The following is a 24,608-nucleotide window of genomic DNA, read 5'->3' on the forward strand; positions in this document are numbered from 1 at the left end:
GTTTTTCGAAACGAAAAGCCCAGTGGATAGGAGGGATACATCCAGATGCCTACGCCGCATGGCGGGTTCACATCCCCCCCCCCTCCCAAGTGCTGTGCGTTACCCCGCGTAGTTACAGAAGAAATCCAAAAAGGGGCGGCGAGTCGATTCTACTTATCAATGTGCTTTCCTTCTTTCTTCTACGGCGAGTGGAAGCCCCGTCGGTGACTTTGCGGAAATCAAATAGACTGAATGCATGAAAAAAAGGCAAAATAAGAAATGTACATACGAAGCAACGCAAACATGATTGCTGCGTGGGTGTGGGTGATACATGAAGGAAGAAGAAAGAAATAAAAGGCCAACTCCACACTACTCGTAACACGCAGACGTACACACACGAGAAACAATTTTATTTAACTTATTGCGAAAGACACGAGGTGAAAGGGGGAAAACGAAAAACAATGGCTTCTCGCTTCACGATCGACGTTCACCGGCCCGTCGTGGCGAGCGGAAAGACTTTTTCTTCTTCGTACAGAATCAAAGGATAGAGAGAGAAAACAAAGCAAAAGAAGGGCAAAGCGATGAAAATTTATAGGCGAAATCGAGACATGAAGATTGAAACACCAACAACAGCAGGGGGGAGGGGGGGGCAACAATAACACCCCAGCAAGGATCGCCCTGGAGCTGCCTCGTCCACGACGGACCTCTTCTCCGCACGCTACACCGCGAGGTGCACACGCTTTGGCTGTGCAACGAGCACGATATCCGGCGGCGGCTCATCCGAGGTGAGGCCGCCTCCCGCGGCTGCGCACTCCGATGCCGCCCGCAGCGAACCATTCAGCAGCGGCGCAGCAGCAGCATTCGCCTCAGCAAAACCGGCAGGCGTCACACTCGTCGTCTTCAGGCTGGTGCTGTGAGGGCTCCCTGACTGTCCACGGCGGTCCTGCTGGGGTAGGGGTGACGAGCACGGTGTGAGCCACAACGACAGCGACGCCGGACGCGACAACGGGGACAGTCGGCCGCCCACGCCACCTCCCCGTCCATGCCTGCCCTTCTCAGCGCTCGCTGGAGTAGAATGAGGATGATTGTGTTGATCGTTGTTGGGGTGGTGGTGGTGCCCGTCCTCCGCCATTCCTTCCGCCGCGGCAACTCCTGCATTCGTGCCGTTTCCGATGCTGGCGTCCAACGCGATCTCTCCGGAGTGACGCGGCGGTGCACCATTGGACGAAGTAGTCGAGTGGGGGTGGATGTGACCTGCCGGCAGCGGTGGCGGCGGTGATGGGACAGGCAAGTGCGCGGTGGGCAGAGACGCCACATCCACGTCGCTGCTCGAGGGCCGGGTGGTGATGAAGTCGGTGCGAAGGGCCATCTCGGGCAGTGAGGAGACGCCGTCGTGCATCACCACCTGCGGCGAGTACGCGCTGCCGTTCAGGTGCGTCAGCGAGGGGGAGAGCACGCGGGAGTGGACACCGCTGGCGCCCAGCGTGGTCGTCGTCGTCGCTGCATCACCGTCGGTGGTGATGGTGGCCCCGCCGGGGTGGGTGGTAGCAGCGATGGCGGAAGAGCTGGGGCCCTTGCGTAGGATGGACTTGATGTGCGTGGTGGGTTTGTTGATCTGGCGTACGAGTTCCGAGTTGGTGGGTGGGGTGCCGGCGAAGCTCCCGCTGTTCTCCATGCCGCTACCGCTCAGCCACCAGTTCCCACTCCCATTGGCGAGGCCAAGACTATGTGGAAGGTTGTTGTGGTTCTGCAGGTGCGTTGTAAAGGGCGAGGTGAGAGCCGGCGTCGCGTTGGGCGACACGGCGTTGACGTGGCTGCTGCGGAAGCTTTCCCTGTCTGTTAAGGTCATGGACGGTGCGGCAGGGGAGCGGAGACTGGGGCTCCTGTGCAGCCACCGCGGGGACGAGACACGGCCTACACTGACACCACCACCGGTGTTGTTCGCCGCTGCCGCCGCCGCCTTTCCAGTGGATGATCCCCGGGTAGTTGCGCTGTTGCCGCCGGAGGATGGGGGTAGCGTCGCACAGCACCCCTCACCGTCCGGCAGAGGAAGGTCGTAGGGGGCGTCGTTGCAGTCCGCGGCCACCGCTGCGGACGACAAGGCGGTGACCGTGCTGTTGCGCGGCCGGGTCGGCGAGACGAGCGACACCGGCGTGCGGGGGTGCGGGGAGGCGGTGGAATTGCTGGCGCTGCGTCGCTGCGTCACGGAGCCCCGATACGGCAGCGTCCCTTCTTTCCCGTCGCCGTTGTGTTCAGAACCCGCGAAGAGAGGCTGCGTCGGCGTGCTCGAGCAGCCGTCCGCGGTGGTGTCGTAGTCAATAGAAGTGGTAATGAGGAGGGCGACGACGGGCTGTCCGTGGCACCGCGGGGAGCTGCCCGCTGCCGCGGTTGTGGGCAGGCGAGGCGAGGCCGACGAAGTCGCCGGCGACCGCACATCGATTGGTTCCGCACAGACGTCAATGGGGGAGCGGATGGGGCTTTGAGTCCGAAGAAGCTGCCGCTGCATCGCAGAAGAAGACAACGACGCTGCCGCCGCCGGATCGCTGGGCGAGGTGGGAACCAGCACGAACCCCGTTCTCGCCGGTTGCGTTGAGGGAGAACGACTGACGTGTGCGGAGGGCGGTTGTGTAGAGGGGAAGGTGCGCAGGAAGGAGGCGGAGTCCATCAAAGTTGCTGTTGCTGCTGCACCTGTGGTGGCGGCGGCGGTGCCACCCATCTCCCCTCCCGCCAACTCGCCGCCATTACCGCGATTGCCGGATCTGTCGCGGTCGGCCAGACCGCTTCTCTCGCGAGGGCGGAGAGAACCATCAACAGCCACATCAGCAGCACCGAAGTGAGGAGAGGCGCCGCCGGCTACCGTCACACTAACCGATTCATCCGAGGTGCTGAGAGAAAGCGACGGCGGCGTTAGCAGCAGCAGCAGCGGGGGGCCCCGCTTTGGCACCGGAGAGGCCGGTGCAACAGCTGGATGCGGTGACGTCCTTGTGGGGGTGTTGGAGAGGCAGGAGACGGGCGACTGCGGTGAATGCCTGCGGTCGGTGTGCGCTACATTTAGTGAGTCTGTACGACCGGTGCTGTGGGGCGGCGTAGTAGAGCTTGTCAGCGCAGCCGCATCAAGATCCACCACACGCACTTCATGCGACGCCAGAGACGCTGTGTCGGTGGCTCGTCCTCCAGCGGTTCCGCCTTCACGGTCGTCAGTGACGTGCCCTTTAAGATTAATGTTTCTTTTCGCCACGTCGTGGCGGTATGGCGAAGGAACGTCTCGGCAAGGCGACGACCCATGGCTGCGCACCGGCGTGGCCGCACAAGGCAAGGCGGAGCTGGTCTGTCGCGCTAGCACATCGCCCTCATCTGCGCTGCCCGGTGAGGCCATCACGGCCGCGTTACTTGCATTATCCGACAATTTATGCGGCGCGGCTCCGTCGTTCCCCGACGGGTCTGATGCGCCGGTGTGCGTCTGCTGCGGCAGGCGTTCTTTTGACTCATTGCAGCCCATTCTTTCTCTGTGTGTGTGTGTGTGTGTGTGCGTCTCTCTCTCGGCTCAATCCGATCAGCAGCAACCGCGCGTAATTGCGGCTCTTCGTTTTCGATTATCCAACAACAATAACAAAAGTTTCTCCGTTCTGTACCGAATATCGCTGTACGAAACAACAGAAAAAAGAACCGACAAATTAGCTTTGGAACTCTGAAAGCGTCAGCGCACGCGTCAACGAGGGAATTGAGAACGAAAGGAAGCACGCCACAACGTACAAGCTAGAAACACACCTCCACCCAATATGGCGCAGGGTATACAAATGAATGTATGTACGGATACACGTAGATGAATAAACAAACTCTTTGGGCGCGACGGAACAGCAACAACAAGAAAAGGTCGCTGCTCGCCTTTTTCAAGCACACGGAGCTTCCCAGATAGTACAGGGCACCTTAAAAGTTGAATACCACGCCCTCAAGCTAGGAAATCCAAAAGAAGAAGCAACAGCCGCTATACGTGCAGAATGCCATGTACAAAGGAGAAAAAAAGGCAAAGCAAGGTAATCCAAAGTATTTTTCCGTCCTCCAACAAAACAAACATAAACACAAAAACAAAGGCAAAGCAGTTTTCGGCAGCGGCAAACGCACCTGCGGAGTTGCCACGTGTTCCTTTATTTATGTATGTATATATATACCGTTTTATTATTCTTAGGAAGCTGCACAAACAACACGGAAGCCGCCAAAAAAAAAGAGGGTTTTCTTCAAGATTAATAGACGACGTAGGACACAGCAACAACAACAAAGAGAAAGGAAAGAAAAGAAAAGAGGCTAATTTGTAAACGGCCACAAAAGAAAAAGGGGGTCACGACGCCGACTCGTTGGCGTCTTCACGGGCACACACCGTACGAGTACAAAGCACACTAACACGCACACTCGTGGTGATCGACAAACGTGCTTCACACCCCACCTCCTCCGGTTGTCTCTATTTACTAAAAATGACGACACGAGGAAGCGCGATGTGCGTGCTTGTCTGGGTTCTTTTATCTTTTCTTAAAGAACAAAACAAAAATGATTCTTTTTCTTTCTTTCGGAAGCTGTCACTTAGCACCCGGTGACTGCTGTACGCTTCACTTCGGTCAAGAAAAGAAAAGATAGTATGCAGTGCTGACGACGGTGCTACACAGCCGGGAGAAAGGAGGGGAAGAGCAACGTTAGCGGTAGTCGTCTTGAAGCAGCAATTAGGAGGGAGCGAGCACTGCACGATCACACGATTCATGCAGCAGCAAACAACGAAGATGCAGAGCAAAAGAAAAGGAAAAAGAAGAACGAAGGCAACCAAATAGTTTGATGCAGTGATGCTGTACAAGGTCACCGGCCAAAAACAAAAAGTGCACCGACTAAGCAAGAGGAACAGAAAGAGAAGAAATATGCTTTTTTAAAGATAATGAGAGGTGCGTGAGGTATGTGAGGGAAAGTACACGCGCCTCTCAAGCCCGGGTAAAATAGTGAAAGTGCTAAATACGCTTTGTACAAAGAAAGAGAGAAAGAGAGAAAAAAGGAGGGGCAGGACGGCGTCTTCAGAGGAGTATTGAAACGTTGAGGGTACTACTGCCTCTCTTTTTAAGTAGAGAATAGTATTTGCTTTGCGCTGAAGGAAGGTCCTCAACGCAAGCCCGCAACGACTGCTCCGACACACACGCTTGACACCCTCTACTACGTTGTTGCGCCTCAACTCTCCCGCAAACCTTCGTGTACGATAGAAGTGAATGACAGTCGGGGAGGAAGACGGAATACGAACGGAGATGCAACAATACAAAACAGTAGAAATCGTTTGGCAAAGCAGTGTTGATTCATTGAAAGAAAAAAAAGGAAACGGGAGAAAAAGAAATGTATTTCAGGCCACCGACTTCAGGCACTGAAGCCCTAAAGATATCGAACGAGATAAAACAAGACGGCCACGGCGACGACGACAAGAGGGTTGCGATGCACGAAACACAAAGGAGGCCGTTTGCTGCAGACACAAATTGGAGGAAAGAACGCTGAGAAAATGAATTGGAACGAGAATTAAAGCTTCCGCAGCACGCGCGTTGATCAAAGCGCTGACGACGTGCAGTTCGGGCCGCGAGAGCGAAAGAAGTCACCAGTAACGACACACAGAGTTTTAAAAAGGTGGTGGAAGAAAATAAGTGTGTGTGTGTGTGTTTTTGGGTGATGCAGCCAAGTAAAAAGCAAGATATAATGGTAACGCTAAATGCGAGGATAACTAATAACCCATTTAGGCTTTCTTTTTAAAGGTCACAACGAAATAATGCTAAAAGAAAAGAGGAGAGAAGGAAGAGAATCAGTCATAAAATTATATACAAGGAGACGGTGGTGAAGTTAACTTAACAAAATCCTAAGAGAGCAAAGAAAGAAAAGTTCGTCCTCCGCTAACTTCTTCTGTTAGATATATCTGCGTCGCCCACACGACACGTAGAAGGACAGCGACGTACTCGTCTTCCGTCGTTCTCCTTCACGTTTTCTTCAGGTGGTGGTTGTGAAGGCGCCGGTACGCAAAAGGAGAAAAAAAACAGCTGTTGAGATGTGGAAATGAACGGAGGCAAGCGCCACAAAGCATGGATTTGCCACAGCGTTAAAAGCAGATCCGATGAGATGTTAGTAAAACGGTGAAAGAGGAAACCGAAAGAAAGAAGAAGACGAGGAGAGAGAGAGAGAGAGCGAAGAGGTGTCACAGGAGCAACGAGTAGACACAGAAATATCATCCACAGGGAGAAGCGGACGCGTTCCCGGAAGACACACGAAGAAATCACGCGCCTACCGAAAAAAAGAAAAAGAGGTCACCGTTGTGCGCTCTGCGATTCTGGCAAGAAGAGAAAGGACGCGAGAAGGCGAGGAGGTCGCGTAGCTTCCCATACGTCCTACTGTCCATAGAGCTGAAGAATTTGTTTTTATCACATTCCTTCGATGCCGTTGGTTTTTCCTTTTTTTTTTGAGGGGAGAGGGGAAGCACCATTCACATTCGTTGGATTGATAGCAGCCGACTGCGCCTCAAAATGGTCGGCATGAATACGTTGGCAGGGGAAAGAAAAAGTCTATTTTTTTTTTTAAAGCGGCACTTCTACAGAAGAGGGAGCGTGTCACACTTGCCGTTCTTCAACACACGGTTTCTCAGCGTGCGTCGGTTACCATCTGGCTTTCACACGTTCGTGGTGGTTGTTGCGATGTGCCTGTGTGTGTGCCTGTGTGTGTTTGCTGACCGCTTCATACTCACGGTGAAGCAGCGCGATTCAGTGACTTCACAATTCTGTCCGTCGCCTCCACCGAGGTGCGCAGCGCCCGCACCGAGTCGCACGCAAGCTTCGCGGTTCGCTGCAAAGCAGGATGGGCCGCGACAATAAGCTCCTCTTCTCCCTCTTCGTCACCTGCTTTCTTCTGTGCCTGTTGTTGCTGCCGCCGCAGTCCTTTCGCTGCTGTCGTGTTCGGTGAGTTGTCGGGGGTGTTGACCGGAGACTTCGCCTGCCCTTTTACGGGCTTCTTTGGCGCGGTCCACTCATCTCCTCCCTGTTCTCCGCACACACCCGCAGAGAGCGCCGCATTCAGCCGCAACTTCATCGCTTCAAACCGCAACACAAGCTTCTCATACCGCCGCCCCGCCGTCTGCATTTCGCCGTGGTACCGGTCCTGCATGTTGCACGCTGCCGTCTTGTACACGTTGATCTCTTTCTCGTAGTAGGCGCGCTGGGTGGCGAGCTCCTCCTCGACGCTCACGGCGCGGGCCTTCCAGGTGGCGGCATCGTCGCTTCGCTCCGCCTGCGTTGCCAGCTCGTCGGTGGCCAGACGAAGACGCTGCTCCATCGCACGCATGCAGGCCTCACGCGTCACCGCCGCCTCACGCAGACGCTCCACCTCCGCCTCCAGCTGATCGATTTGCAGGGCAGCGTTGTTTTTCTCACACGTCAGTCGATCCAGCGCGTCGTGTGTGGTGGCCAGTGTGTCGGTTACGTGCATGAGGCGCGCCTTAGCCGCTGCGTCGGCTGTGTGGAGGCGATCCTGCAGCTCCGTCTGGGCGATGCGTGCAGCGTGCAGGTCGGCGCGAAGGTCATCGATCGTTTTCTGAAGTCGCTCACAATCTTGTACCGCACCAGGGCTACTGGGAGTTGCGTCGCAGGTTTGTTCTCGTTGCCGCTGGTGCTGCTGTTGCTCCCGCATGAAGTCGCACCACGTGCGCCGCAGGACGGACATCTTCGTCAGCGTCTCCTCCCGCGTCGCCGTCAGCGCGGCACGACTGCTCGCCTCCAATTCGATAAGTCGTTCCTGCGCCTGTTGCTGCCGTCGCCTCGACGTGGTCAACACCTCCTCCAGGGCGGCACGCGTCTCCGCAGATTGCGCCTCCAATGTCGACACCTCCGCCTGCAGCTGCTGCGCCGTTGACGCCCAACGTGCGGCGCTGCTGCGGGCCTGCTCGTGTTCCTGCGCGAGCCGAAGCAGCTGCTGCTCCCGCTGATCCGCGTCCATCGCTTTCAGCGCAGCGAGGTGCTGCAGGCGGGCCTCCAACGACGCGTTCTCGTCGCCGAGGCGGCGCAGCTCCTTCATCATGCGCAGCTCCTCCTGCAGCGCCTCCGCCGGGGTGCGGGGCAGCTGGTAAAGATACTGCAGGCTCCACGCCGTCGCATTTGATGCGGCGGTGGAGGACGCAGAGGTGGAGAAGCCGTTTGGAATGGCCGCCGCCGCGGAGGCGAGCAGTGACGGTGTCGTGGTGCTCGTCGTGGTGGTCGTGGTGGTCGCCGTGGCGACGGAGGAGCGGGCTGCAGCGCCGTCGGTTGCCTTATGGGGTGTATCGCTGGTCTGCGTCGTGCTGGTGAGCCAGCCACCGCCGCCTTGCGATCCACTCATGACGAAAGAGCTGGAGTGCAGCTCCTCTTGTCGTTGTTGCGGTGGCTGCCGCTGTGTTTGGGCGTCAATGAAGCGGCCAACGGCACCAGCGGCTGCCACGCCGCCCATTGATGCGTTAGAGCCGTGTGAGTTCGACGACGACGACGTGTCGGTGACGCCGCGTGCGTACGATGGATCGAACTCGCCGCTGGTGCGGCCGCCTGTGGCGTCGTTGCGTGCGTTCTCCTCCGTCTCCTCTTCGTCTTCTGCGTCTCCCTCCCCCTCTCCCTCGCTCCTGCCGCTCTCCTTGAGAAAGCGACGTGCGTGCTCGCCGCTGTCACCGACCACGGCGGACCCGCCCTCCTCCTCGGTGTTGCTGGTCAGTCCCTCCAACTCCCTCTCCGGCACAGACGCACCTGCGGACTGTAGTGAGGATAAGGTCGGAGTCGTGGCAGCTCCGCTGGCGGTGAGGGAGGGGGTGGCGAGAGAAGAGCTGCGGCGGTGACCGTGTTCACCGTCGCCCTCGCTCCTTCCCTCGTCTTGACAGTTTGGTTGTCTCGCTGCAGCTACTGTGTGAGCGGCATCGCCGCTGCGGTGAGATGCGTGCTGTTGATGCTGTCGCTGTTGCTGCCGGTGTTGGGGTTCAGGCGCAGCGGCCGATAAAAGCGTCACAGCGGAAACACCGGTGGAAGGCGACACCCTTGTCACCTCACCTCTGGTCGAGGCTGCGGTATTAGCAGGCCCAGGTAGCTGCGTGTGGTCAACCCCCGTCACGCTCCCGATCTCGACCGTCCGAGTCCGCTGTTGCTGCTGTTGCTCCTGCGGTAGGGAGGGACTCAAGGTACGCTGCGATGGATCTGGTTGAGGCGTGGACTCGGAGGAGAGAAAGGTGTACGGGGATCCCTGCACTTCAAGCGTACGCCCCGGCGGTGCTCCGCGATGCGCCGGAGGAGAGCCAAAGCCACCAAGCTCGCCCGCAAACACCACTGGAGGCGAGGTGGAGGCCAGCGGCGGCGGCGCGGCGGCGGCGGTAGGACGCGTGGTGGCACCTGGCGTCGTGCCCCGCACGGATCCCATCGGCCAATACGGGACAGGAAGAGGGGAGAGGGACGTCTCGCCAAAGCGAGCCTCGGCCGCTGCAGCCGCAGCTGCTGTTGTGACGCCCTGCACGGCGGCACGTATTCTCTCTTGGCTTTCCGTCGGCACGAAGATCGCATTGGCCCCCTTTGTGGGCCGGTGAAGCCTCTGCTTCTTGGCGATAAAAAGCTGCAGTCTCTGGTTTTCGATCATCATCTTCTCCAGCTGCAGCTGCTGCAGCGCGCGTTCTTCCGTCCACTGCGCCTGCTGCTGCTTCGCCCGCTCGCACTGGGCGAGGCCTTCCGTGTAGGATTTCTGGAGCTGCTGCACGCGTGCCCGCTCGCTTGCGTAGACGTTGCACTCCTCCTGGGCCTTTTGCAGCTCCGTCTGCAGACGCGTCTGCTCCCGCTGATAGCGTTCTGCGATGTCGTGGAACATCGTACGCAGCCGCAGTACTTCAGATGGGGAGGCCCAGTTGTCGCCGTGCCCAGCGGGAGACGGCATCCCCTGCCCGCCCGTGCGGAGGTCGTCGTCTCTGGAAAAGGATGAGCCCTCCAGTACGCTGGACGGGTTCTCCGTGTTGGCCGAGGTGGGGGTGCCGAAGTTGCTCCCCTCATTCTTCTGCGGGCTGCCTTCCCGCTGCCGTTGCTGCTGCTGCTGCTGGAGGTGACTCTGATGTTGGTGCGACGTGGGAGTGGTACTTACCGGCGGTCCCTCAAACGGACGAGCGCGGGCGCTGGGGTGCGTCTGCTGCGGGGTTGGCTTTAACTGCGCGTGGGAAAGGGCGGGGGACCAGGCAGGGGTTTCACCGAGCAGCTCAGCAAATGTGCTCTCCTCTGCGTTGTGTGTTCTACCGACCAGGCGAGCAGAGCCGGTCGCCGACTCGCTAGACGCTGGTCGCGGCTCCCGCTGCCGCTGCTGTGTGTGCTGATGACGATGCCGGCCCGCTGTCTCACTACCGCCGGCATCGCCTTTCCTGTCCGGGGACTGCCAGGCCGTCCCTCGCGGGGGAGTCTGCGAGGAGGGCAGAGAGGCGGAAGAAGAGGCCACGCTGTCGAGTAAGTGCGCCATCGGCCGCCGACCTTCGCCTGACGGGGTGGACCCTGAAGAGGTAAGCACGGTGGTGTCGAACAGGGAAGAGGCGGGCGGTACCGCCGCCGCGGAGCCCTTGCCCCCTTCCCCACCCCCGCGGCGCCGCAGTTGCGGTGATGTCACGTGTGGTTGTCCGGGTGTGCGTCGGCCACCCTCGCCTGCCGGGGTGTTGCCTTCTCTGCCGCCTTCGGTGGGGGTGGCGGAGCGACCTCGACTGTTCGGGTCGCGGCCGGCGGCGGGACTTGGCACAGACGCCGCCTCGGGGGAGGGCGCCCGCCGCTGCTTTTCGATGGTGAAGTGCTGGGATGACTTGTGGGCCTCCATGTTGGAGAGCTCTCCTCTGTATGTTTGTGTGTATGCGTGCTTTATGGGGTCTATTTTTCTTTCTTTTTGGAAGATGATGAATGGATGCTTCTATCTATGAGGAGACGCACCGAGTTGCATCGGCAGGTGGATGTTAAAGTACGCTACGCCGGCGCCGCTCCAACGTGGTGTTCACGAGCTGTGTTTGTCTCTTTGCTTGTTTTTACTTTCTTTCCTACGAGTGTGCGAGCTGGAAGAGCAGTGCGAAATGTGTGGCGTCCGCCGTTGAAGCTCTGCCGTTTTGCTGTTGCTGCAACACAAGCAGGCACACCGAACGTTCACTTCGGGAAGGCGACGGTGCAAAGCGAGAACCGAGAAAAAGGAGAAGGAGAAAAAGAAACGTGTGCAGCGGCGGTTGAAAAGAGATGCGTTGACGTGAGATGTGTGAGAGGAGTTCCCACGAGCGGCTTCACCGGAAGCGCTTTTTTATGTGTGTTTCTCTTCTTCGCTTCAACGACAGAATGGAATAGCGTCTCCTTTCGCCTTTCATTGTACATATTTGCGCAGCGGTGGTATCTTCTTGCTGTGGGTGCTGTTGTTGGTGAATTCGACCTTCCCCCCCCCCCACCTTTTCCGCCGCACCTGCGGGCTTTCTCGGCTGTGCATTTAAAACAGAAAGGAAAAAAACAAAGGCCGAATGCCCGGCATGGAAAAGGCACCGTTGCTGCATCTTCCGACTCGTTGGCTGAGGACGCGTAAAGGTGTCCGTATGTGTATGCTCATGGAGTACGAGTACTCCGCTTTCTCACTTCACCTCAGCACACTCCTCAGAAGTCGGCCAGCACAGCCGGCATCTTCACAGCATTGGTGGAGCCGTCTTGGTATACGTAGCGGACATACGCCCGGGTCGAGAGAGGCTGATGTGGCTGCGACCGCGGAAAGCCGCTATTCCCGCTTCCCCCCGTCGGCGAGGGAGAAGGAGAGGAAGACGGTGGAGACGCAGTGGTGGTCGTGGTCGTCGTCGTCGTGTTGAGTATACGGGCGGCGCGATGGTTGACCGCCGGAGCATCCGCGATGGGACGGCCAAAAAAGTCGCGGCGTGCAGCAGGGCGGGCAGTCGTCGTCTCTTCCTCCTTTGGTGCCGCTTCCACCTTCCCCTCCTCTCCTTCGCGCTTTACTTTCCTCAATACTGGCACGCCTGCACCCTCCGCTTTTACCGTTACCCCGGCTGCGCTGTCCGGCTTGGCACAGCTGTCGCCTTCACGTGGGCGCTTCACCTGCACTGGTGGCGGTGCTGTTGCTGCCGCCACACCCGCGTCGGCCACGGCGTCGTGCTGCTGCTGCTGCTGTTTCTGAAGGAACTCCACCGACTGGAGAATGCGGTAGCGGCGTATCTCACCCACCAAAATCTGACGTATCTCATTCTTGAGCGGCAGCAGCACGGAGGAGAGCGACGGACGCCCAGCAGCGGCGGCGACGGTGGTTGACGATGCGCCGTTACCCTTGACGTAGTTCGATGGAGTGTGGGCGCCGCTGCTGCCGGAGTCCCCGTAACGCGACCGCTGGAAGAACGATGTGCCACGTCCACCACCACCGCCGTAGCCACCTAACAGCGTCCTCTCCATCGGCCGCACGATGCCCGCCAGCAGCTCATCCATCTCGGGGGTCAGCCGCCACGGCACCTCGTCCTCCGCACTCCCTGAAAGAAAGGACCCGAACCGGTTCGCCCCTGCCACCCCACCGTTGAAAGGCGGAGTGTACTGACGATCCTTCTCATAGCTCAGGCCGTACTCCACGTGCCGGGCGACGGAGGCCTGCAGCAGTCGCTGATCGGCCGGGGGAAGTCGGCTGAAGGACGTGATGGAGTGCGCCGGCAGTCGCAGCGAGCGGTCAAAGAGGCAGCGGAGCAGCATCGGGGCCACGTCCGTCGACGCGATCTCCGCCCCGCTGAGGAAGGCCGCGATGTGCGGGCGGCAGCCACCGCGGAACTGCTGCGCAGTGTGCTGCGACGCCGACTGCAGACGGCGCAAGGTAGCCTGCTCACGTGGGAACTCAATGCGAGCACCGCGCGCGGCGGTGCTGCAGTGAACGTAGCAGGTCAGCGCGCACACCTGATTCAGCCGCTCCGCCGTCCCCATCATCGTCTGGGGGTGTTGAAAGGCGGCGGCCACGACGACGTCCTGCTGGGAGAAGCCCCCGGCCGTCGCGCAGGTGCGGGCGAAGCTGTAGTCCGTGTACGCACGGCCAAGGTAGTTTTCCTGCAGCCCATCCACCAGACCTGCCGTGTCGGGGCAGCGGTCCAGCTGCTGTGCCGCGTAGAGATAACCCGGGTCCACGCGAAAGCCGTACGCGACCTTCTCCTGCTCCTTTGAGGGTGGTAGTGGCCGCCCATCCCGCTGGTCCTCGCGACCGCCACGTTCGTTGATGTCTCGTGCATACAGATCGCGCTCAGAGCCTGCGGGGTACGAAGCTTTCCCAATGGCCCGCTCCCGCTCCTGTCGGCGACGGGCCTCGACGATGTGTTGACGGTGGTGCTGCACCGCGGCCGCCTCGACCAGCCCTTCGTAATCTACCCCACATTCCAGCTTCAATAGCTGCACCGCTTTACTCCGCTCGGGCCGCGTGAAGAGCAGCTGCCAGCTTTCCTTCAAAGCGAGACGGGTGTCCTTGCCTTGCATACGGCGAATCAGCTCCGTGATGGTGTGCCGCCGCGGCACGGCACCTCCTCCGCCCCCTTGCTGCTGTTGCTGTTGGTGCACGACACTGTTGATAAACTGCATCGTGTTCACGCAGCTCCGCACATCGCCGCCACTCGTGCTGATCAGCTCGGCCAGCGCCGTCTGGTCCAGCGAGGTCATATGCTCTCGACGGGCTATTTCCTCCAGCCGCGCCAGCAGCCGCTGCGGACGGATCGGAGGTAGATAGTACACGTGGGAGCAGCGCTGTCGCAGTGCGCGCAGCGACGGTACGTAGAGGTCGTTGCACAGACAGAACACCGGTCGATGCAGCTGCTGCTGTACCAAGTAGGCCGCCACACTGCTGTTGGCGATGCCATCCATTTCGTCAATGACGAGACACTTGGGCCGCAGCAGGTGCTGTACGAGCGACGTGGGGGCCGCCTCGTCCGCTGCCTCCTTCGCCTCAGCCGCGGGGACGGTCGTGGTCGTCGCAGGTGTCGCTGCTATCGATGCCGTTTGGGCTCGTCGTAGACGGCCGCCGGGTGCGGGGCCGGCCGCCGACACCGCCGTCTTGATGAGCGCCTCCAGCCGCGACGCCGTCCGCTCCACGCTCGCGTTCACCTCGATCACCTCATATCCGCAGTGCGCGGCGAGGACGTGGACGAGCGTCGTCTTTCCCACTCCCGGCGGGCCCGTCAGCACCGCGATCCGCTCCTCCGGCGGGGTAGCCGCTGCTGATGGTGCAGTTGACGGGAGCAACGAAGATGTGCCTTTATGAAACGACGAAGCAGAAGCGGTCATTCCACCACCGTGTTTCGCTGACCTCGCGGCACCGCCGCCACCGCTGCTGCTGCTGCTGCTGCTGGACGACGCTTCAGGGAAGACGTACGCGTCCCACGACTTGAGCCACTGCAGGAGGCGAAGGTTAATGGACTCGTCGCTCAGCACCTCGCGGAATAGCTGAGGTTTGTACTTGGTCACCCAAAGCTCACCGCTGCTCGATGACGCGTGTCGCGTGTCCGCGGAACTGCTGAGGCGCGCAATGTGAGAGGAGGCGGTACGATGTGGGGTAAGAAACGGATCGTAGGGAGTGGGCTCGTCTGGAAGGCGATGACGCTCGTTCCCTTCCTCATCCCGCGGCGAGGCGACCTCTTTCGCCTCCTCCGCCCCCCTCTCCGTCTCCGTCGCCTCTTCGTTGCTCCTCAGCTGCTCTTGCTTCTCTGCCTCTGCGGTGTAGATCTCGCGCAGCATGTCCTTCACATTCACGCCGTCTCGCAAAAAGTGTGAAGCAGCGCCGTACTGCTGCTGTAGTGACCGTGATGATGGCTGTGAGTCTGAATCGGAAGCAGAGGAGTCCATGATCGTGTCCGTCACAGGAAGGTCGTCCTCGCCATCGCTACCTGAGTCCTCTCCGCTACCCACGAACGAGGCACATGAAGATGACGACGAGTCCACCTTGATCACTTCATGCTGTTGTGCTTCGTCATCATCGTCGTGCACTTCAATCACCGCTGCTGCTGCGGCGGCGGCGGCTTCACGAGCGCGTTTGCGCGACTGGTTGTGGCGCCGTCCTGTGTGCAGCGCTGCCGACGTTGCTCCCGCAAAGGCACCGGCGGTGACCCATCGCACCTGCCCACCATCCCCACGCATCATATAACTCGTGGCCTTTGTAGGCGGGAAGTCCAACACCCCTCGCGGCGGCACCACGCTTCTCCTCCTCTGTACCGTCGTCGCGGTCTGTGCGTGGGGTGTGCTGGTCGACGAGGCATTGGTTGGCGGACCTTCGCACGTTCTCCGTGCCTCTACCTGCTGCGGGATTGCGGTTGGTGAAACGATGGCAGGTGCAACGAGAGAGGAGGCAGCGGTGGCAGATATCATCGGAGCTGGGTCATTTGCCCGCGGCATGAGCTGAAGCAGCTCGTCATCGCTGAACTCATCGTAGTCGTCTTCGCCTTTTGCGTTGGGAGCTGTGGTGGCATTTGTGCCTCTGACAGTACCGGCGAGATGCGGTCCTTGCTGTTGCTGCTGCGGCTGCTGTTGTGTGGCCTCCTCCTCCATGGCCTCACGCCACATCTCTTCAAAGTTCATTTACGCCGATGTAAGATCGGTTAATGCATGAGATTGTTTTCTGAATATATATTAATATATTGCTCATACGCAGCCGTCTTGTATTAAGGCCGCGCGTAGCACAGAAGGCGCGAGGGTAGGAAAGCTCTATGGTTTAATAGCTGTGTATGTGTAGACGTGGATGTGTGTGGATGTGTGTGGGTGTGTGGGGGTAAAAGAAAACTGGTAGAGACACGTTCTTCTATGCTGTGATGTCTGTAAAATACTCAACGAGACAGAATTTAACGGCTGCAGTGGATTTGTGTGTGCTCCGAGACGGCACACTTGAAAACCGGCAACACAAATATTGATCATACTAATAGAGTGGTTAGTCAAGAGTGGATGTCACGAGACGTTCAGAGTGATTGTGGAAGAAACGCGGCACGAAGAATGATGAAGCTGAAGGCGTCGCACGCACACCATAAAGGTTGATCCAAGTACAAGGTCGTCTTTTGCTGATGTCGTGCATTCCCGTGCCTGCCCCATCGCGCAGGTGGCGACAGTACACAGCAATGCTGAAGTGACGCGCGCATCGGTGCGGTACGCATGCGAAGAACGAGCTGTTGCTGCCTTTGGGCGGGGCTGTCGCCCCTGTGCGTTACATCACATATTAAAACTGTGATCTATATGACCAGTTCATTATAGCCATCATAAAAGCTGTTGTGCGCCTCACTACACGCACCTCATAAACGTTAGAAAACCCGACAACACACGCAACCAGAACAAGAGGAAAAAAAAGGCATGTCCACACCGGACAGTATCAACTGTCTCTTCTCTCTCCTTCGGCAAAGCCAACGTCTTACATCTTTGCAGGCAGCGGCCGGGGATCACCGAGGTGGCGCCAGATCACATCCAGCTCCTTCATCTCCGGCGCGAAGTCCGCCGCCCAGCGCTCGGCAGAGATGGTCCCGTCCTCGTACGCTCTCGCCACCCGCGCGCACACGCGCAAGACGGCATCGCGCTCGTCAGGCGACACCGCCTCGTCCTCGGCTTGCACGCGGATGGCCGCGTTGATGGCACAGACACCGTCAAACAAATGCGAAACCAAACGCTCCAGCTGCAGTGCCGCCTTCTCTTCCGATGGGAGGGCGTCGTAGGCAGCCTGCGCGGACTGCAACTCCACCGCTGCCGCCGCCGCCGCCTCGTGCTGACGCGCCGCCCCGGCACCGTGCAGTGACTGCAGGACGGCCTCTGCGGACGATGCGGCGGAGCATTGGGGAACTGGAGTCGGGCTGGTGTGCTCGGCACGCGTAGCAGCAGCAGCCGTCACATCGCTCGCCGTGCGCAGGCCCAATCGCTGGAGAAAGGCTTCCGGGATGGCTGTCTGAGCGGGGCCCTCCTCGACCACGGCGGCAATGCGAGGAATATCGAACTCTTGCAGAGCAGCCAAGTACGGGTCGTGCGGATCGTCCAGCAGCTTCTGCAGGGTGCTCTGGGTGCGGCGTGGCATCCGAAGCGCTGCGGAGGACGCCGCAGGGCATCGATGATGGGCAGCGAAGAATCCTGCGAAGCTCGTGAAGCCCCGCACAGGAACACACGACGCCGCGACCGTTGTTGCGCTGCGAGGACGGCAGCCCGACCGCAGCCCCGCGGACCGACGTCGCACGGCGTGGGAGGCGGTCCCGGTGAGCGAAGCGCGAGAGAGTGCACGACACCACATTCTACTTCGCCTCATACGAGTTAAAGGAAAAAGAAAGAAGCAACGCCTGTGTGGTGCACGAGAGAGAGATCCAAACACACAGCAGCAGCAGCAGCAGCAGCAATGGTCGTGGTTGATCCTGGCCAAGTGGCGCTGTCAGCAAAAGTAGGCGGGGTAGAAAGATGAAGGAGCAGCAGAGTCATGAGAGCCCAAGGAGAAAGGTCAGAGAAGAAAAAAAGAATCGTGAGCAGAAGAAGCGTCACCAAGAAAAACACAGTCGTGCGGTCCTCTTCCAAACGAAGGGGAGGCCGATAACTAAGACCAGCACTTCATAGTTTTGTTAGCATCGAGGTCAGCGAAAATAAATCGGTATAGAGAAAACAGCAACACCTTCGCATATTTCTGCATTGCTTCCTAACATCACTTCCAGTGACTTGAACATGAAGGCAGCGGCACTTGGTCCGAAGCTCAGACCGAGCACAAGGGCCAAATTCTGGTTGCATCAGCAGCTTTTGTGGCGCAGGGAAACGCACCTGCAAACAGGAGGGAAGAGAGAAGAGAAGAAATGAACTAATACAACTCTATGTACGCACGGACATTGCGGAAAGAAAAGAAACAAAAGATACGTAACTGCTTTCGGCCGTCTCCGCTTCGAAGTGTCACCCGCTACAGTGCCGGACTCGCCACGTTGAGGTTGCTGCACAGTTCATTAAAGGCGCCGCGCACGTCAGACCGCAGCGAAGAAACCTTGCCCCGCAATTCCGTCACGTTCTGCAGCCACACGTGTCGACTGCCCTCCATAACGCCCTCCGCACGACGACAACGGCCCTCCACCACAGCGTCCATCATCTCCTGATGGGACGCGAGCAGCCGGCGCATGTGCTCGAGCGCTGGCTGCACCACCGAGAGCCGCAGCTCCTCTGCGGTCAGCTGTGCAGAGGCGGTTGGGGGGAGGAGAGGAGATGCGCCGCTGCCGCTGCTGCCGTGTGTCGCGCGAGTGCCGCACAGCTCCGTGGCAGCTGTGCGTTCTCGCTGTACGTGGTAGCGCGCACACGCCGATTCCACCTCGCGCGGCAGCAGCTGACGGACGCTCTGCTCGACCCGCTCCGCAAACTTCGCCTGCTCCCGCTGCCGCATCTCCCGTTCCTTGTGAAGGCTCTCCTGCACACTGGCCGCCTGGGCATCCTGCCGCTCGTGCAGGTGGGTGACGTCTCGCGTAAGGGTCGTGACGATCTTCTGCAGCAGATCTGCGTGTTGCTGCAGCGGCGCCTGCGCTTGGCGCGTCCACGCCTCCTCTGCCGCGTGGAGCATCGACCGCCACTCCGCCTTCCAGGTGTGCTGCGCCTCCACCAGCGTCGCCTGCCAGTGCCGCTGCAGCTCTCGCACACGCATTTCGTGGCGGCGCTCGTTGTCGTTGGCGAGGCTGTAGCGGCGGTCGTCCTCTTCCACCAGCACCGCACGCGCTGTCGCACGCAGATGCGCGTTGAAGGCGTCCCCTGAAGAAAAGCCAGCCCAGAGTGGCGCGCTCGATTCGGCCGGCTGCGCCGGACTTCCAGCGCCGCCGCTCCTACGCTGCGATGCCGCATTCTGCTGTGCATCCACAACCGCCTCTTCCGCCTCCACATACGCACGGAGACGTCCCTCGATCTCACGCAGCTCCTCTCGGTGCTCGGTGCGCACCGCACGCAGCTGATGCTGCACCTCATCGCGTATTGCATCCGACAGCGCAGGACGCAAGTGGGGCAGGAGGAGTTGGGCGAGGCGACGCTGATCCGCTGGGCTGCACTGCGCCACCCACGCCACCACACACTCAGGCTGGAGAGACGCCTCAGGTCCCTTCTCGGTTCGAGGTGCGGAGGGTGGGGCAGCGGGGCGTCGCTGCGCAGCCTCCGCCGTTGCAACACGTGCGGCGACATCATTCGACTGCCCCCGCACATCTGCCACCTCCTCTCGCATCGTCCGCAGGTCTTTCCGCACGGCCACGCACAACGAAGAGAGCCCTTCGCGTAGCCGTTCGATGCGGTGGCCCTGCTCCGCACACCAGTCCTCCTGACGGCGCTCCAGTGTTCTTCTCAACTCGGACGACAAGGTGCGAAGCGTGTCCTCGGTAAACGCCGTCGGTGCTGCTGTTGTTTCTGTTGCGGCTGTTGGTGGAGTTTGCCGTCGTAGGCAAGCTCCCTCGTTGCGATTGTCTGTCGAGCGAAGCGGCGATGATCGTGCCGCGGGCGACGCCGTCGGAGGCTGTGAGCGCGAATGGCTCCCTCGGCTGCTCTTTCTCCGTTTACCTGGCGGTGCGTCCTCACTATACTTCTCATCTTCACCTGTACGGTGCTGCTGCGGCGGCTGGTGTCGCTGGTTGTCGTGCCACCTCCGGTCGTTTACGTCCCTGCTTCGGTCGGCAGATGTGTCCGATGCAGATGTGCGCGGCGGCACCCTTGTCTTCCTCGAGAGATCATCTTCATCAGAGAACTCGTTGGAACGAGGCGCCGCCTTATCCTTACTCCGCCCTCTCGCTCGCCGACGCATTTGCTGCAGCACCGCCTCTGCCTCTTGCACGGCGCGCCGCATCGGAGCGGAGGAAGAGGAGCTCGACAGGGAGCAGGTCCGGCGGTGCTGCCGCGGGGAAGATGCGCGTTGCGCAGGCGAGGATGTGCGGAGGTCTCGCGACTTCGTTCCTTTCCTCGAGGATTTAGGTGCGGAAGTGCCACTCGCACGCTTACGTGAGTTACGTATTGTGGCTCGCTCGTTTTCTCGGTTACTGCTGCTGCTACTGCTGCTGGGTGGGGGAGAGAAGGTATGGCGCACGCGTTGGCGCTCGTGTCGAATCGGCTGGCCTGGCGGGCGTTGTGCAACGGTACGGTCGATGGAAGAGGGCTCCTCCTCGGCTGTCGACACCGGCGTGGACGTCGTCAACGAAGGGTAAGAGGCCACAGCAGCTTCTTCTGCCTCTGTCGCCGGTACTTCGCCTGCGCCTTCCGCTGCATCTGCCGAATTCGTGCGACCAGAGCTTTTCTTCTTCGCCGGTTTGCTCGTCGCGGCGTCCGGCAACTCCCTCGACGCCGCGGCACCCTTACTCACCTCCGCACGAATCTTCGCGATCAAGTCGCCCAGAGAGTGCGTCGCGTGTTCCGGTGAGGACGGTCGTGCCGCAGCCGTGAACGCCGCAGGGCGGGTGCACTGCTGTGCAGAGCGTGCGCCTGACAGCGGTAACATTGCAGTTTTCCCTGCCTCACTGTGCAGTGCTGGTGGACTGATGGTGCGGTGAGATGCGTGTTGTGCTGGCTCACGGTGGCTGCGGTCGTGACGAGGAGACACACCTGTGTAAGCACCTGATGATGGAGACAGCAGGGAGTGGGGCTGCGCTTCAGGGTTGGGTAGTGGGGGCTGCCGATGGCCGCCGTGTGACGCAGAGGACGAGTGGAGGTGCGAAAGATGACGATGGCGATGTTCCCGTGAGTGGCTGCGGCTGCGGTGGCGGTGACCGGGGGATGGCCCCTGCGAAAACGCCTGCGCTTCGTCAATTTTGTTTTCTCCCCCTCCGCGCCGGCGTCCGTCGTGATGTCCGTGCGGATGCCCGTCGTCATGCGACCGCGGCGACGCCTCCTGCTGCAAACTGGGAAAGGCATTGTCGTGCGTGGAGGCGGTGGGAGCGGCATGCGGCGGTCGCCCCTGTGCTCCCCCACCATCCCGCAGAGCACGGCGCGGCGCAGAGTAGCAGCACTCTTCCTCCAGCGCACGCTGGGGGAAAAAGTGGTCGAGAAAGAACGCAGAGGAGGAGGGGTTCGGCTGAGACCGCCCCGACGACTCCCGCGAGGGCGGACGACTCGGGTGTCGTTGCCCCGCAACCCCCTCCCCTCGCCGCAGGTAGTCGAACGGCGGGCTGCAGCCCTCCGCGTGCTGCCAGCTGCTGAACGTGTCGGCGGTGTATCGTCGACCGCCATCGCACGTCGTGCCGTTTACGACGTAACCCGACGTGGGCGGTGGCAGAGGAGGCGGCGTCGCGGCGTGCCTCCGGTGCCGCATCGAGGAGCTGCGAGGTAGGGCGTTGGTAGAAGTGTCGAAACGCTTCTCCAGCGCCTCCTGGCTGTCGTACAGGTCTTGACGGCCGCCAAGAGGCTCAGAGAAGTCGCGGGACTGCCAGAAGGGCGCTGGACCACACGGGGCGCTGCCGGACCTCACCGCCGGCGAAGAGGCGAGCCCACGCGCCGGCGCGTCGTTCGGTGTGCGGAAGATCATGGCCGGTCGTTGCGAAGGTGAAGCAACGCTACGTGATGGGTGCCGCGATGGCAGAAGCCAGTACGGGCACGACGACGCGCGCCGCGGCGCTGATGTGTGCGGGTGAGGCGTAAAAAACGATCCTCGGCACACCTCGCAATAGGAGGCCATTATGGCTGCTGCTGTGGTGACGTCGGTAGTCTTCGTCGTCGGTGGTGCTGCGAACTTGCTTCCAATTATCTTATCTATGATTGCAATGCTCGGATGACGTTTACGGCGGAGCGCGCTAGGCCCCTGCGGAGGGGCAGAGGAAAGCACCGCCTGTGCCTCAAAAAGAACGCTCTTTTCTTTAAATAAAGAAGGGGGATTTTCACGGTATGTATTTCTGCTCCTCTATGCCCTCGCGCCAGTCGCAGCCCTCCCTCAACAAACAAACACACAAAGGAGATGAAGCGTGGGGGTCTTGCTCCTCCCCGTCCTCTCGCTCTTTTGAGGTGCGCTGATCTATGGTTCGATGCAGACGGAGTGCGACTGGGCGAATTCTTTTCCTTACAACCTTCCTCTTTTGTTAAAGAGAGAGAGAGAGAGGTCGCGTCAGCGTGATGGCTTGCTGTTGCTCAGGACTTGGCAACGTGAGAGTCCGCCACATGCACACACCCACTCGATTCGCAGGCCGCGAGTGCTTTCCTTTCTTAATAAAAAGCTGTCCCCGCGAGTGTGACTGCATTTGGGAGAGGCAGAGCCAAAGAAACCAACGGTGATGAGAAGGAAAGAAAAATGAAGCAACGATAGAAAGGAAAGAGAGGGAGAGTGAAGTTGATGAGACGGATGGGGTCGGCAACGCACGCCAGCGTAAACGGCAGGAGTTTTTTCTTTAGAATAATAATAATAATAAAGTGGCGACGCTTTGGTTTCGTTGGGCAAAGCAGAAAAGACACGCAGGCCTCATCCGAGCTTCCATGCGGCCCTTGAAAAGGGAAAAAAAAGCACAGCGCACACGGCTAGTTGTTGTACGTCACCGCTGTTTCGTGTTGGTCGTTGGAATTCATCGTTTTGCTCTTTTCTCTTCTTCATCGATTTCAATGCGGAAGGATTAAAAAAGAAAAACCGACTACGTGAGTATGGAGACCGTACGTTCTTCAACCGAGGCGGTTGGTCCCTCTACAAAAGCAGGAATAGAGAAGGCGTCCCCCCAGTAGCCTTTGCCGCGGGCTGCAGCACACGCCAACGCGGACGACGCGGAACCCTCCTAATACCCTAAGCAATAATAAAACGAGAGTCAGTCAATAAGCATGTTTTTCCGTTATATATGTGTGTATATGTGTGTGGCCTCGTTAGCTCACACATTCGATTTGTGATGCGGCGGCGGGTTGCTGAGGCCGGGCACCGACACCAACGTGTTCGGCCACACCAAACACGTCAGCTCTCCGCCGTACACGCAGCCGGTGTCAAGCCCGTAGGAGTAGGGATGAATATTCAGGCGTCGCTTCGCATCGTGGCCGTAGGCTATGGTGTAGCCCTTGTACACCGTCGAGATGCGCTTGCGCCACTTCTCCTTCTTGTCCTTTTCGCGGCGCCCCACCACCGCAGCAGCAGCGGTTGAGCCGCCGCGGCTCTCGTCCGCGCTCCTCGTGCTGGCCGCGTCGTCTTCCACGTCCTCCCAGGCCTCACGCGGCTTCTTCACCACCGCCGCCGGCATCACCGCAGCGCCGCTGCCGCCATTCAGCTCACTCGCGAGCTCCGACCACTTCGCACTCCAGCTCTTCCCGAACTTGGGCCGCTCGAGGGTGGCGAACCTTTCGGACAAGGAGAGGGCGACGTAAGGCGGCGCCCCCGTTGCGCTGTCCACCAGCTGCGCCGTGTACTTCTTCGCGGAGACCAGGTTCCGCATGCGAGTCACCGCGTCGATGGTCTGCTGCTCCAGCGGAAGAGACGGGTCCACGCCGGCGTGTACGACGATGAGCCGGTAGGCGTGGAAACACAAGATGTGCGGAAGAGAGTTTAAAAAGGCGTAGACGTCGTCTGGGCAGTCCACGGCGAGTGGAAGCAGTCGGCTCTCCGACTCCTTCGGAGTGAGTTCGGCACCGGTGCGGATTTTATGCGCCAGTCGCAGCAACGACGCATCGTGGTTGCCCACTACTCCAATGGCCCCAATCGCACGCAGCGCGCGCACGACGCCGTAGGAGTCGGGTCCTTTGTTCACCAAGTCCCCCACGAAGACGCAGACATCTTCATCTCGGCTGTGCACCGCATCGTCGCGGTTCGTGCCACGACCGGTGTGATCGCTGTACGCAGGGGAGGCAGGGGAGTCGACGTCGCCCAACGCCGGACCACCCAGGCCCTCTAACGGGGATGAGGTCGGCGTGGGCCGACGGTGGTGCGGCGAGGACATGGGCTGCAGGGCACACGGGATCTTCATGATGGCAGCGTCAGCAATCACGGTGCGCTCGCCCGGAGAGGCCGTCAGCAGCTCGGGGCGTTGACGGACGGCGTCGTTGGTAAAGTGCGTTTTCACGAGCAGCTGTCGCAGCTGGTCGGCGCAGCCGTGGATGTCGCCAACAATGATGAGCCGGCCGGCGGCACTGCCCTCAAGGTGCACGACGTTCACAGACATGGACGACTTCGACTGCGATGACAAAGGAAGAAAAAAGAAGCGTTTAGAAAAAAATGAGAAGAATAAAGAAACTGTGGATGGTCCGCAGCGAGCGACGTTGCCTTCGACGAGACCGGCACGTAGCTACTTTGGGTTCAACAGACGGTGCAACTGAAAGAGAAACCTATAAAAAAATAAGTACGAAGAAAGAGAGAGAGAGAAACCGAACGTTGCTGTAGGTGTGTTTGTGTGTGTGTGCGTGTGCGTGTACTCGTGGAAATCCTCGCTGAAGGGCTCGTTTGATGGCAAGAACTCTTTGTGGTGGCGGTGGTAAGAGCAACAACTGAGGGGTAAGGAGGAGAAGAGGCGTTGATGTCATCAGAACTGATCTGCATTTTTTTTTTTTAACACGTAAAAAAAAAAGAGGCAAAATGAGCTTCGCCCATGAGTTGGTTCTCTACTCGCACCCGCAGCCGCTCGTGCGACAGCCACGAGAAAGAGAAAGGACGTTTGCTGCGGATTGGAGTGGTACTTGTGGCCGCCTTCGCTGTTGTTCCGCTCGCTCATTGAGCACACGTTG

General features: G+C 59.6%; 6 protein-coding genes across 7 annotated transcripts; all 6 read right to left on the minus strand.

Moving 5' to 3' along the window:
• Window positions 1-697: 697 nt before the first annotated feature.
• On the minus strand, window positions 698-6,027 carry ABB37_07908 (hypothetical protein; the record flags this gene model as incomplete). The annotated part of the gene is made up of 1 exon (XM_015806709.1): window positions 698-6,027. The coding sequence occupies exon 1, from the start codon at window positions 3,476-3,478 to the stop codon at window positions 698-700; it is 2,781 nt and encodes a 926-aa protein (XP_015654580.1). The 5' UTR covers window positions 3,479-6,027.
• Window positions 6,028-6,720: 693 nt separating this feature from the next.
• On the minus strand, window positions 6,721-11,139 carry ABB37_07909 (hypothetical protein; the record flags this gene model as incomplete). The annotated part of the gene is made up of 1 exon (XM_015806710.1): window positions 6,721-11,139. Exon 1 carries the CDS (start codon window positions 10,816-10,818, stop codon window positions 6,721-6,723), a length of 4,098 nt encoding a protein of 1,365 aa, XP_015654581.1. The 5' UTR covers window positions 10,819-11,139.
• A 485-nt stretch (window positions 11,140-11,624) lies between these two features.
• On the minus strand, window positions 11,625-15,898 carry ABB37_07910 (hypothetical protein; the record flags this gene model as incomplete). Its single annotated transcript, XM_015806711.1, has 1 exon — window positions 11,625-15,898. Exon 1 carries the CDS (start codon window positions 15,561-15,563, stop codon window positions 11,625-11,627), a length of 3,939 nt encoding a protein of 1,312 aa, XP_015654582.1. The 5' UTR covers window positions 15,564-15,898.
• Window positions 15,899-16,218: 320 nt separating this feature from the next.
• Window positions 16,219-17,374, minus strand: ABB37_07911 (hypothetical protein). The gene has a single exon (XM_015806712.1). The coding sequence runs from the start codon at window positions 17,029-17,031 to the stop codon at window positions 16,381-16,383; it is 651 nt and encodes a 216-aa protein (XP_015654583.1). The 5' UTR covers window positions 17,032-17,374; the 3' UTR covers window positions 16,219-16,380.
• Window positions 17,375-17,886: 512 nt separating this feature from the next.
• On the minus strand, window positions 17,887-22,157 carry ABB37_07912 (hypothetical protein; the record flags this gene model as incomplete). Its single annotated transcript, XM_015806713.1, has 1 exon — window positions 17,887-22,157. The coding sequence occupies exon 1, from the start codon at window positions 19,174-19,176 to the stop codon at window positions 17,887-17,889; it is 1,290 nt and encodes a 429-aa protein (XP_015654584.1). The 5' UTR covers window positions 19,177-22,157.
• A 617-nt stretch (window positions 22,158-22,774) lies between these two features.
• On the minus strand, window positions 22,775-24,372 carry ABB37_07913 (bis(5'-nucleosyl)-tetraphosphatasesymmetrical- li keprotein; the record flags this gene model as incomplete). 2 transcript variants are annotated; one of them, XM_015806715.1, is made up of 1 exon in its annotated part: window positions 22,775-24,372. In XM_015806715.1, exon 1 carries the CDS (start codon window positions 24,047-24,049, stop codon window positions 22,775-22,777), a length of 1,275 nt encoding a protein of 424 aa, XP_015654586.1. In that variant the 5' UTR covers window positions 24,050-24,372. The 2 variants fall into 2 exon arrangements, with proteins under 2 accessions (XP_015654586.1, XP_015654585.1); XM_015806714.1 differs by having other exon boundaries at window positions 22,775-24,343.
• Between the last annotated feature and the right edge of the window lie 236 nt (window positions 24,373-24,608).

The sequence above is a fragment of the Leptomonas pyrrhocoris genome (genome assembly GCF_001293395.1).
Source record: "Leptomonas pyrrhocoris isolate H10 chromosome Unknown, whole genome shotgun sequence".
Classification (NCBI taxonomy): Eukaryota; Euglenozoa; class Kinetoplastea; order Trypanosomatida; family Trypanosomatidae; genus Leptomonas; species Leptomonas pyrrhocoris.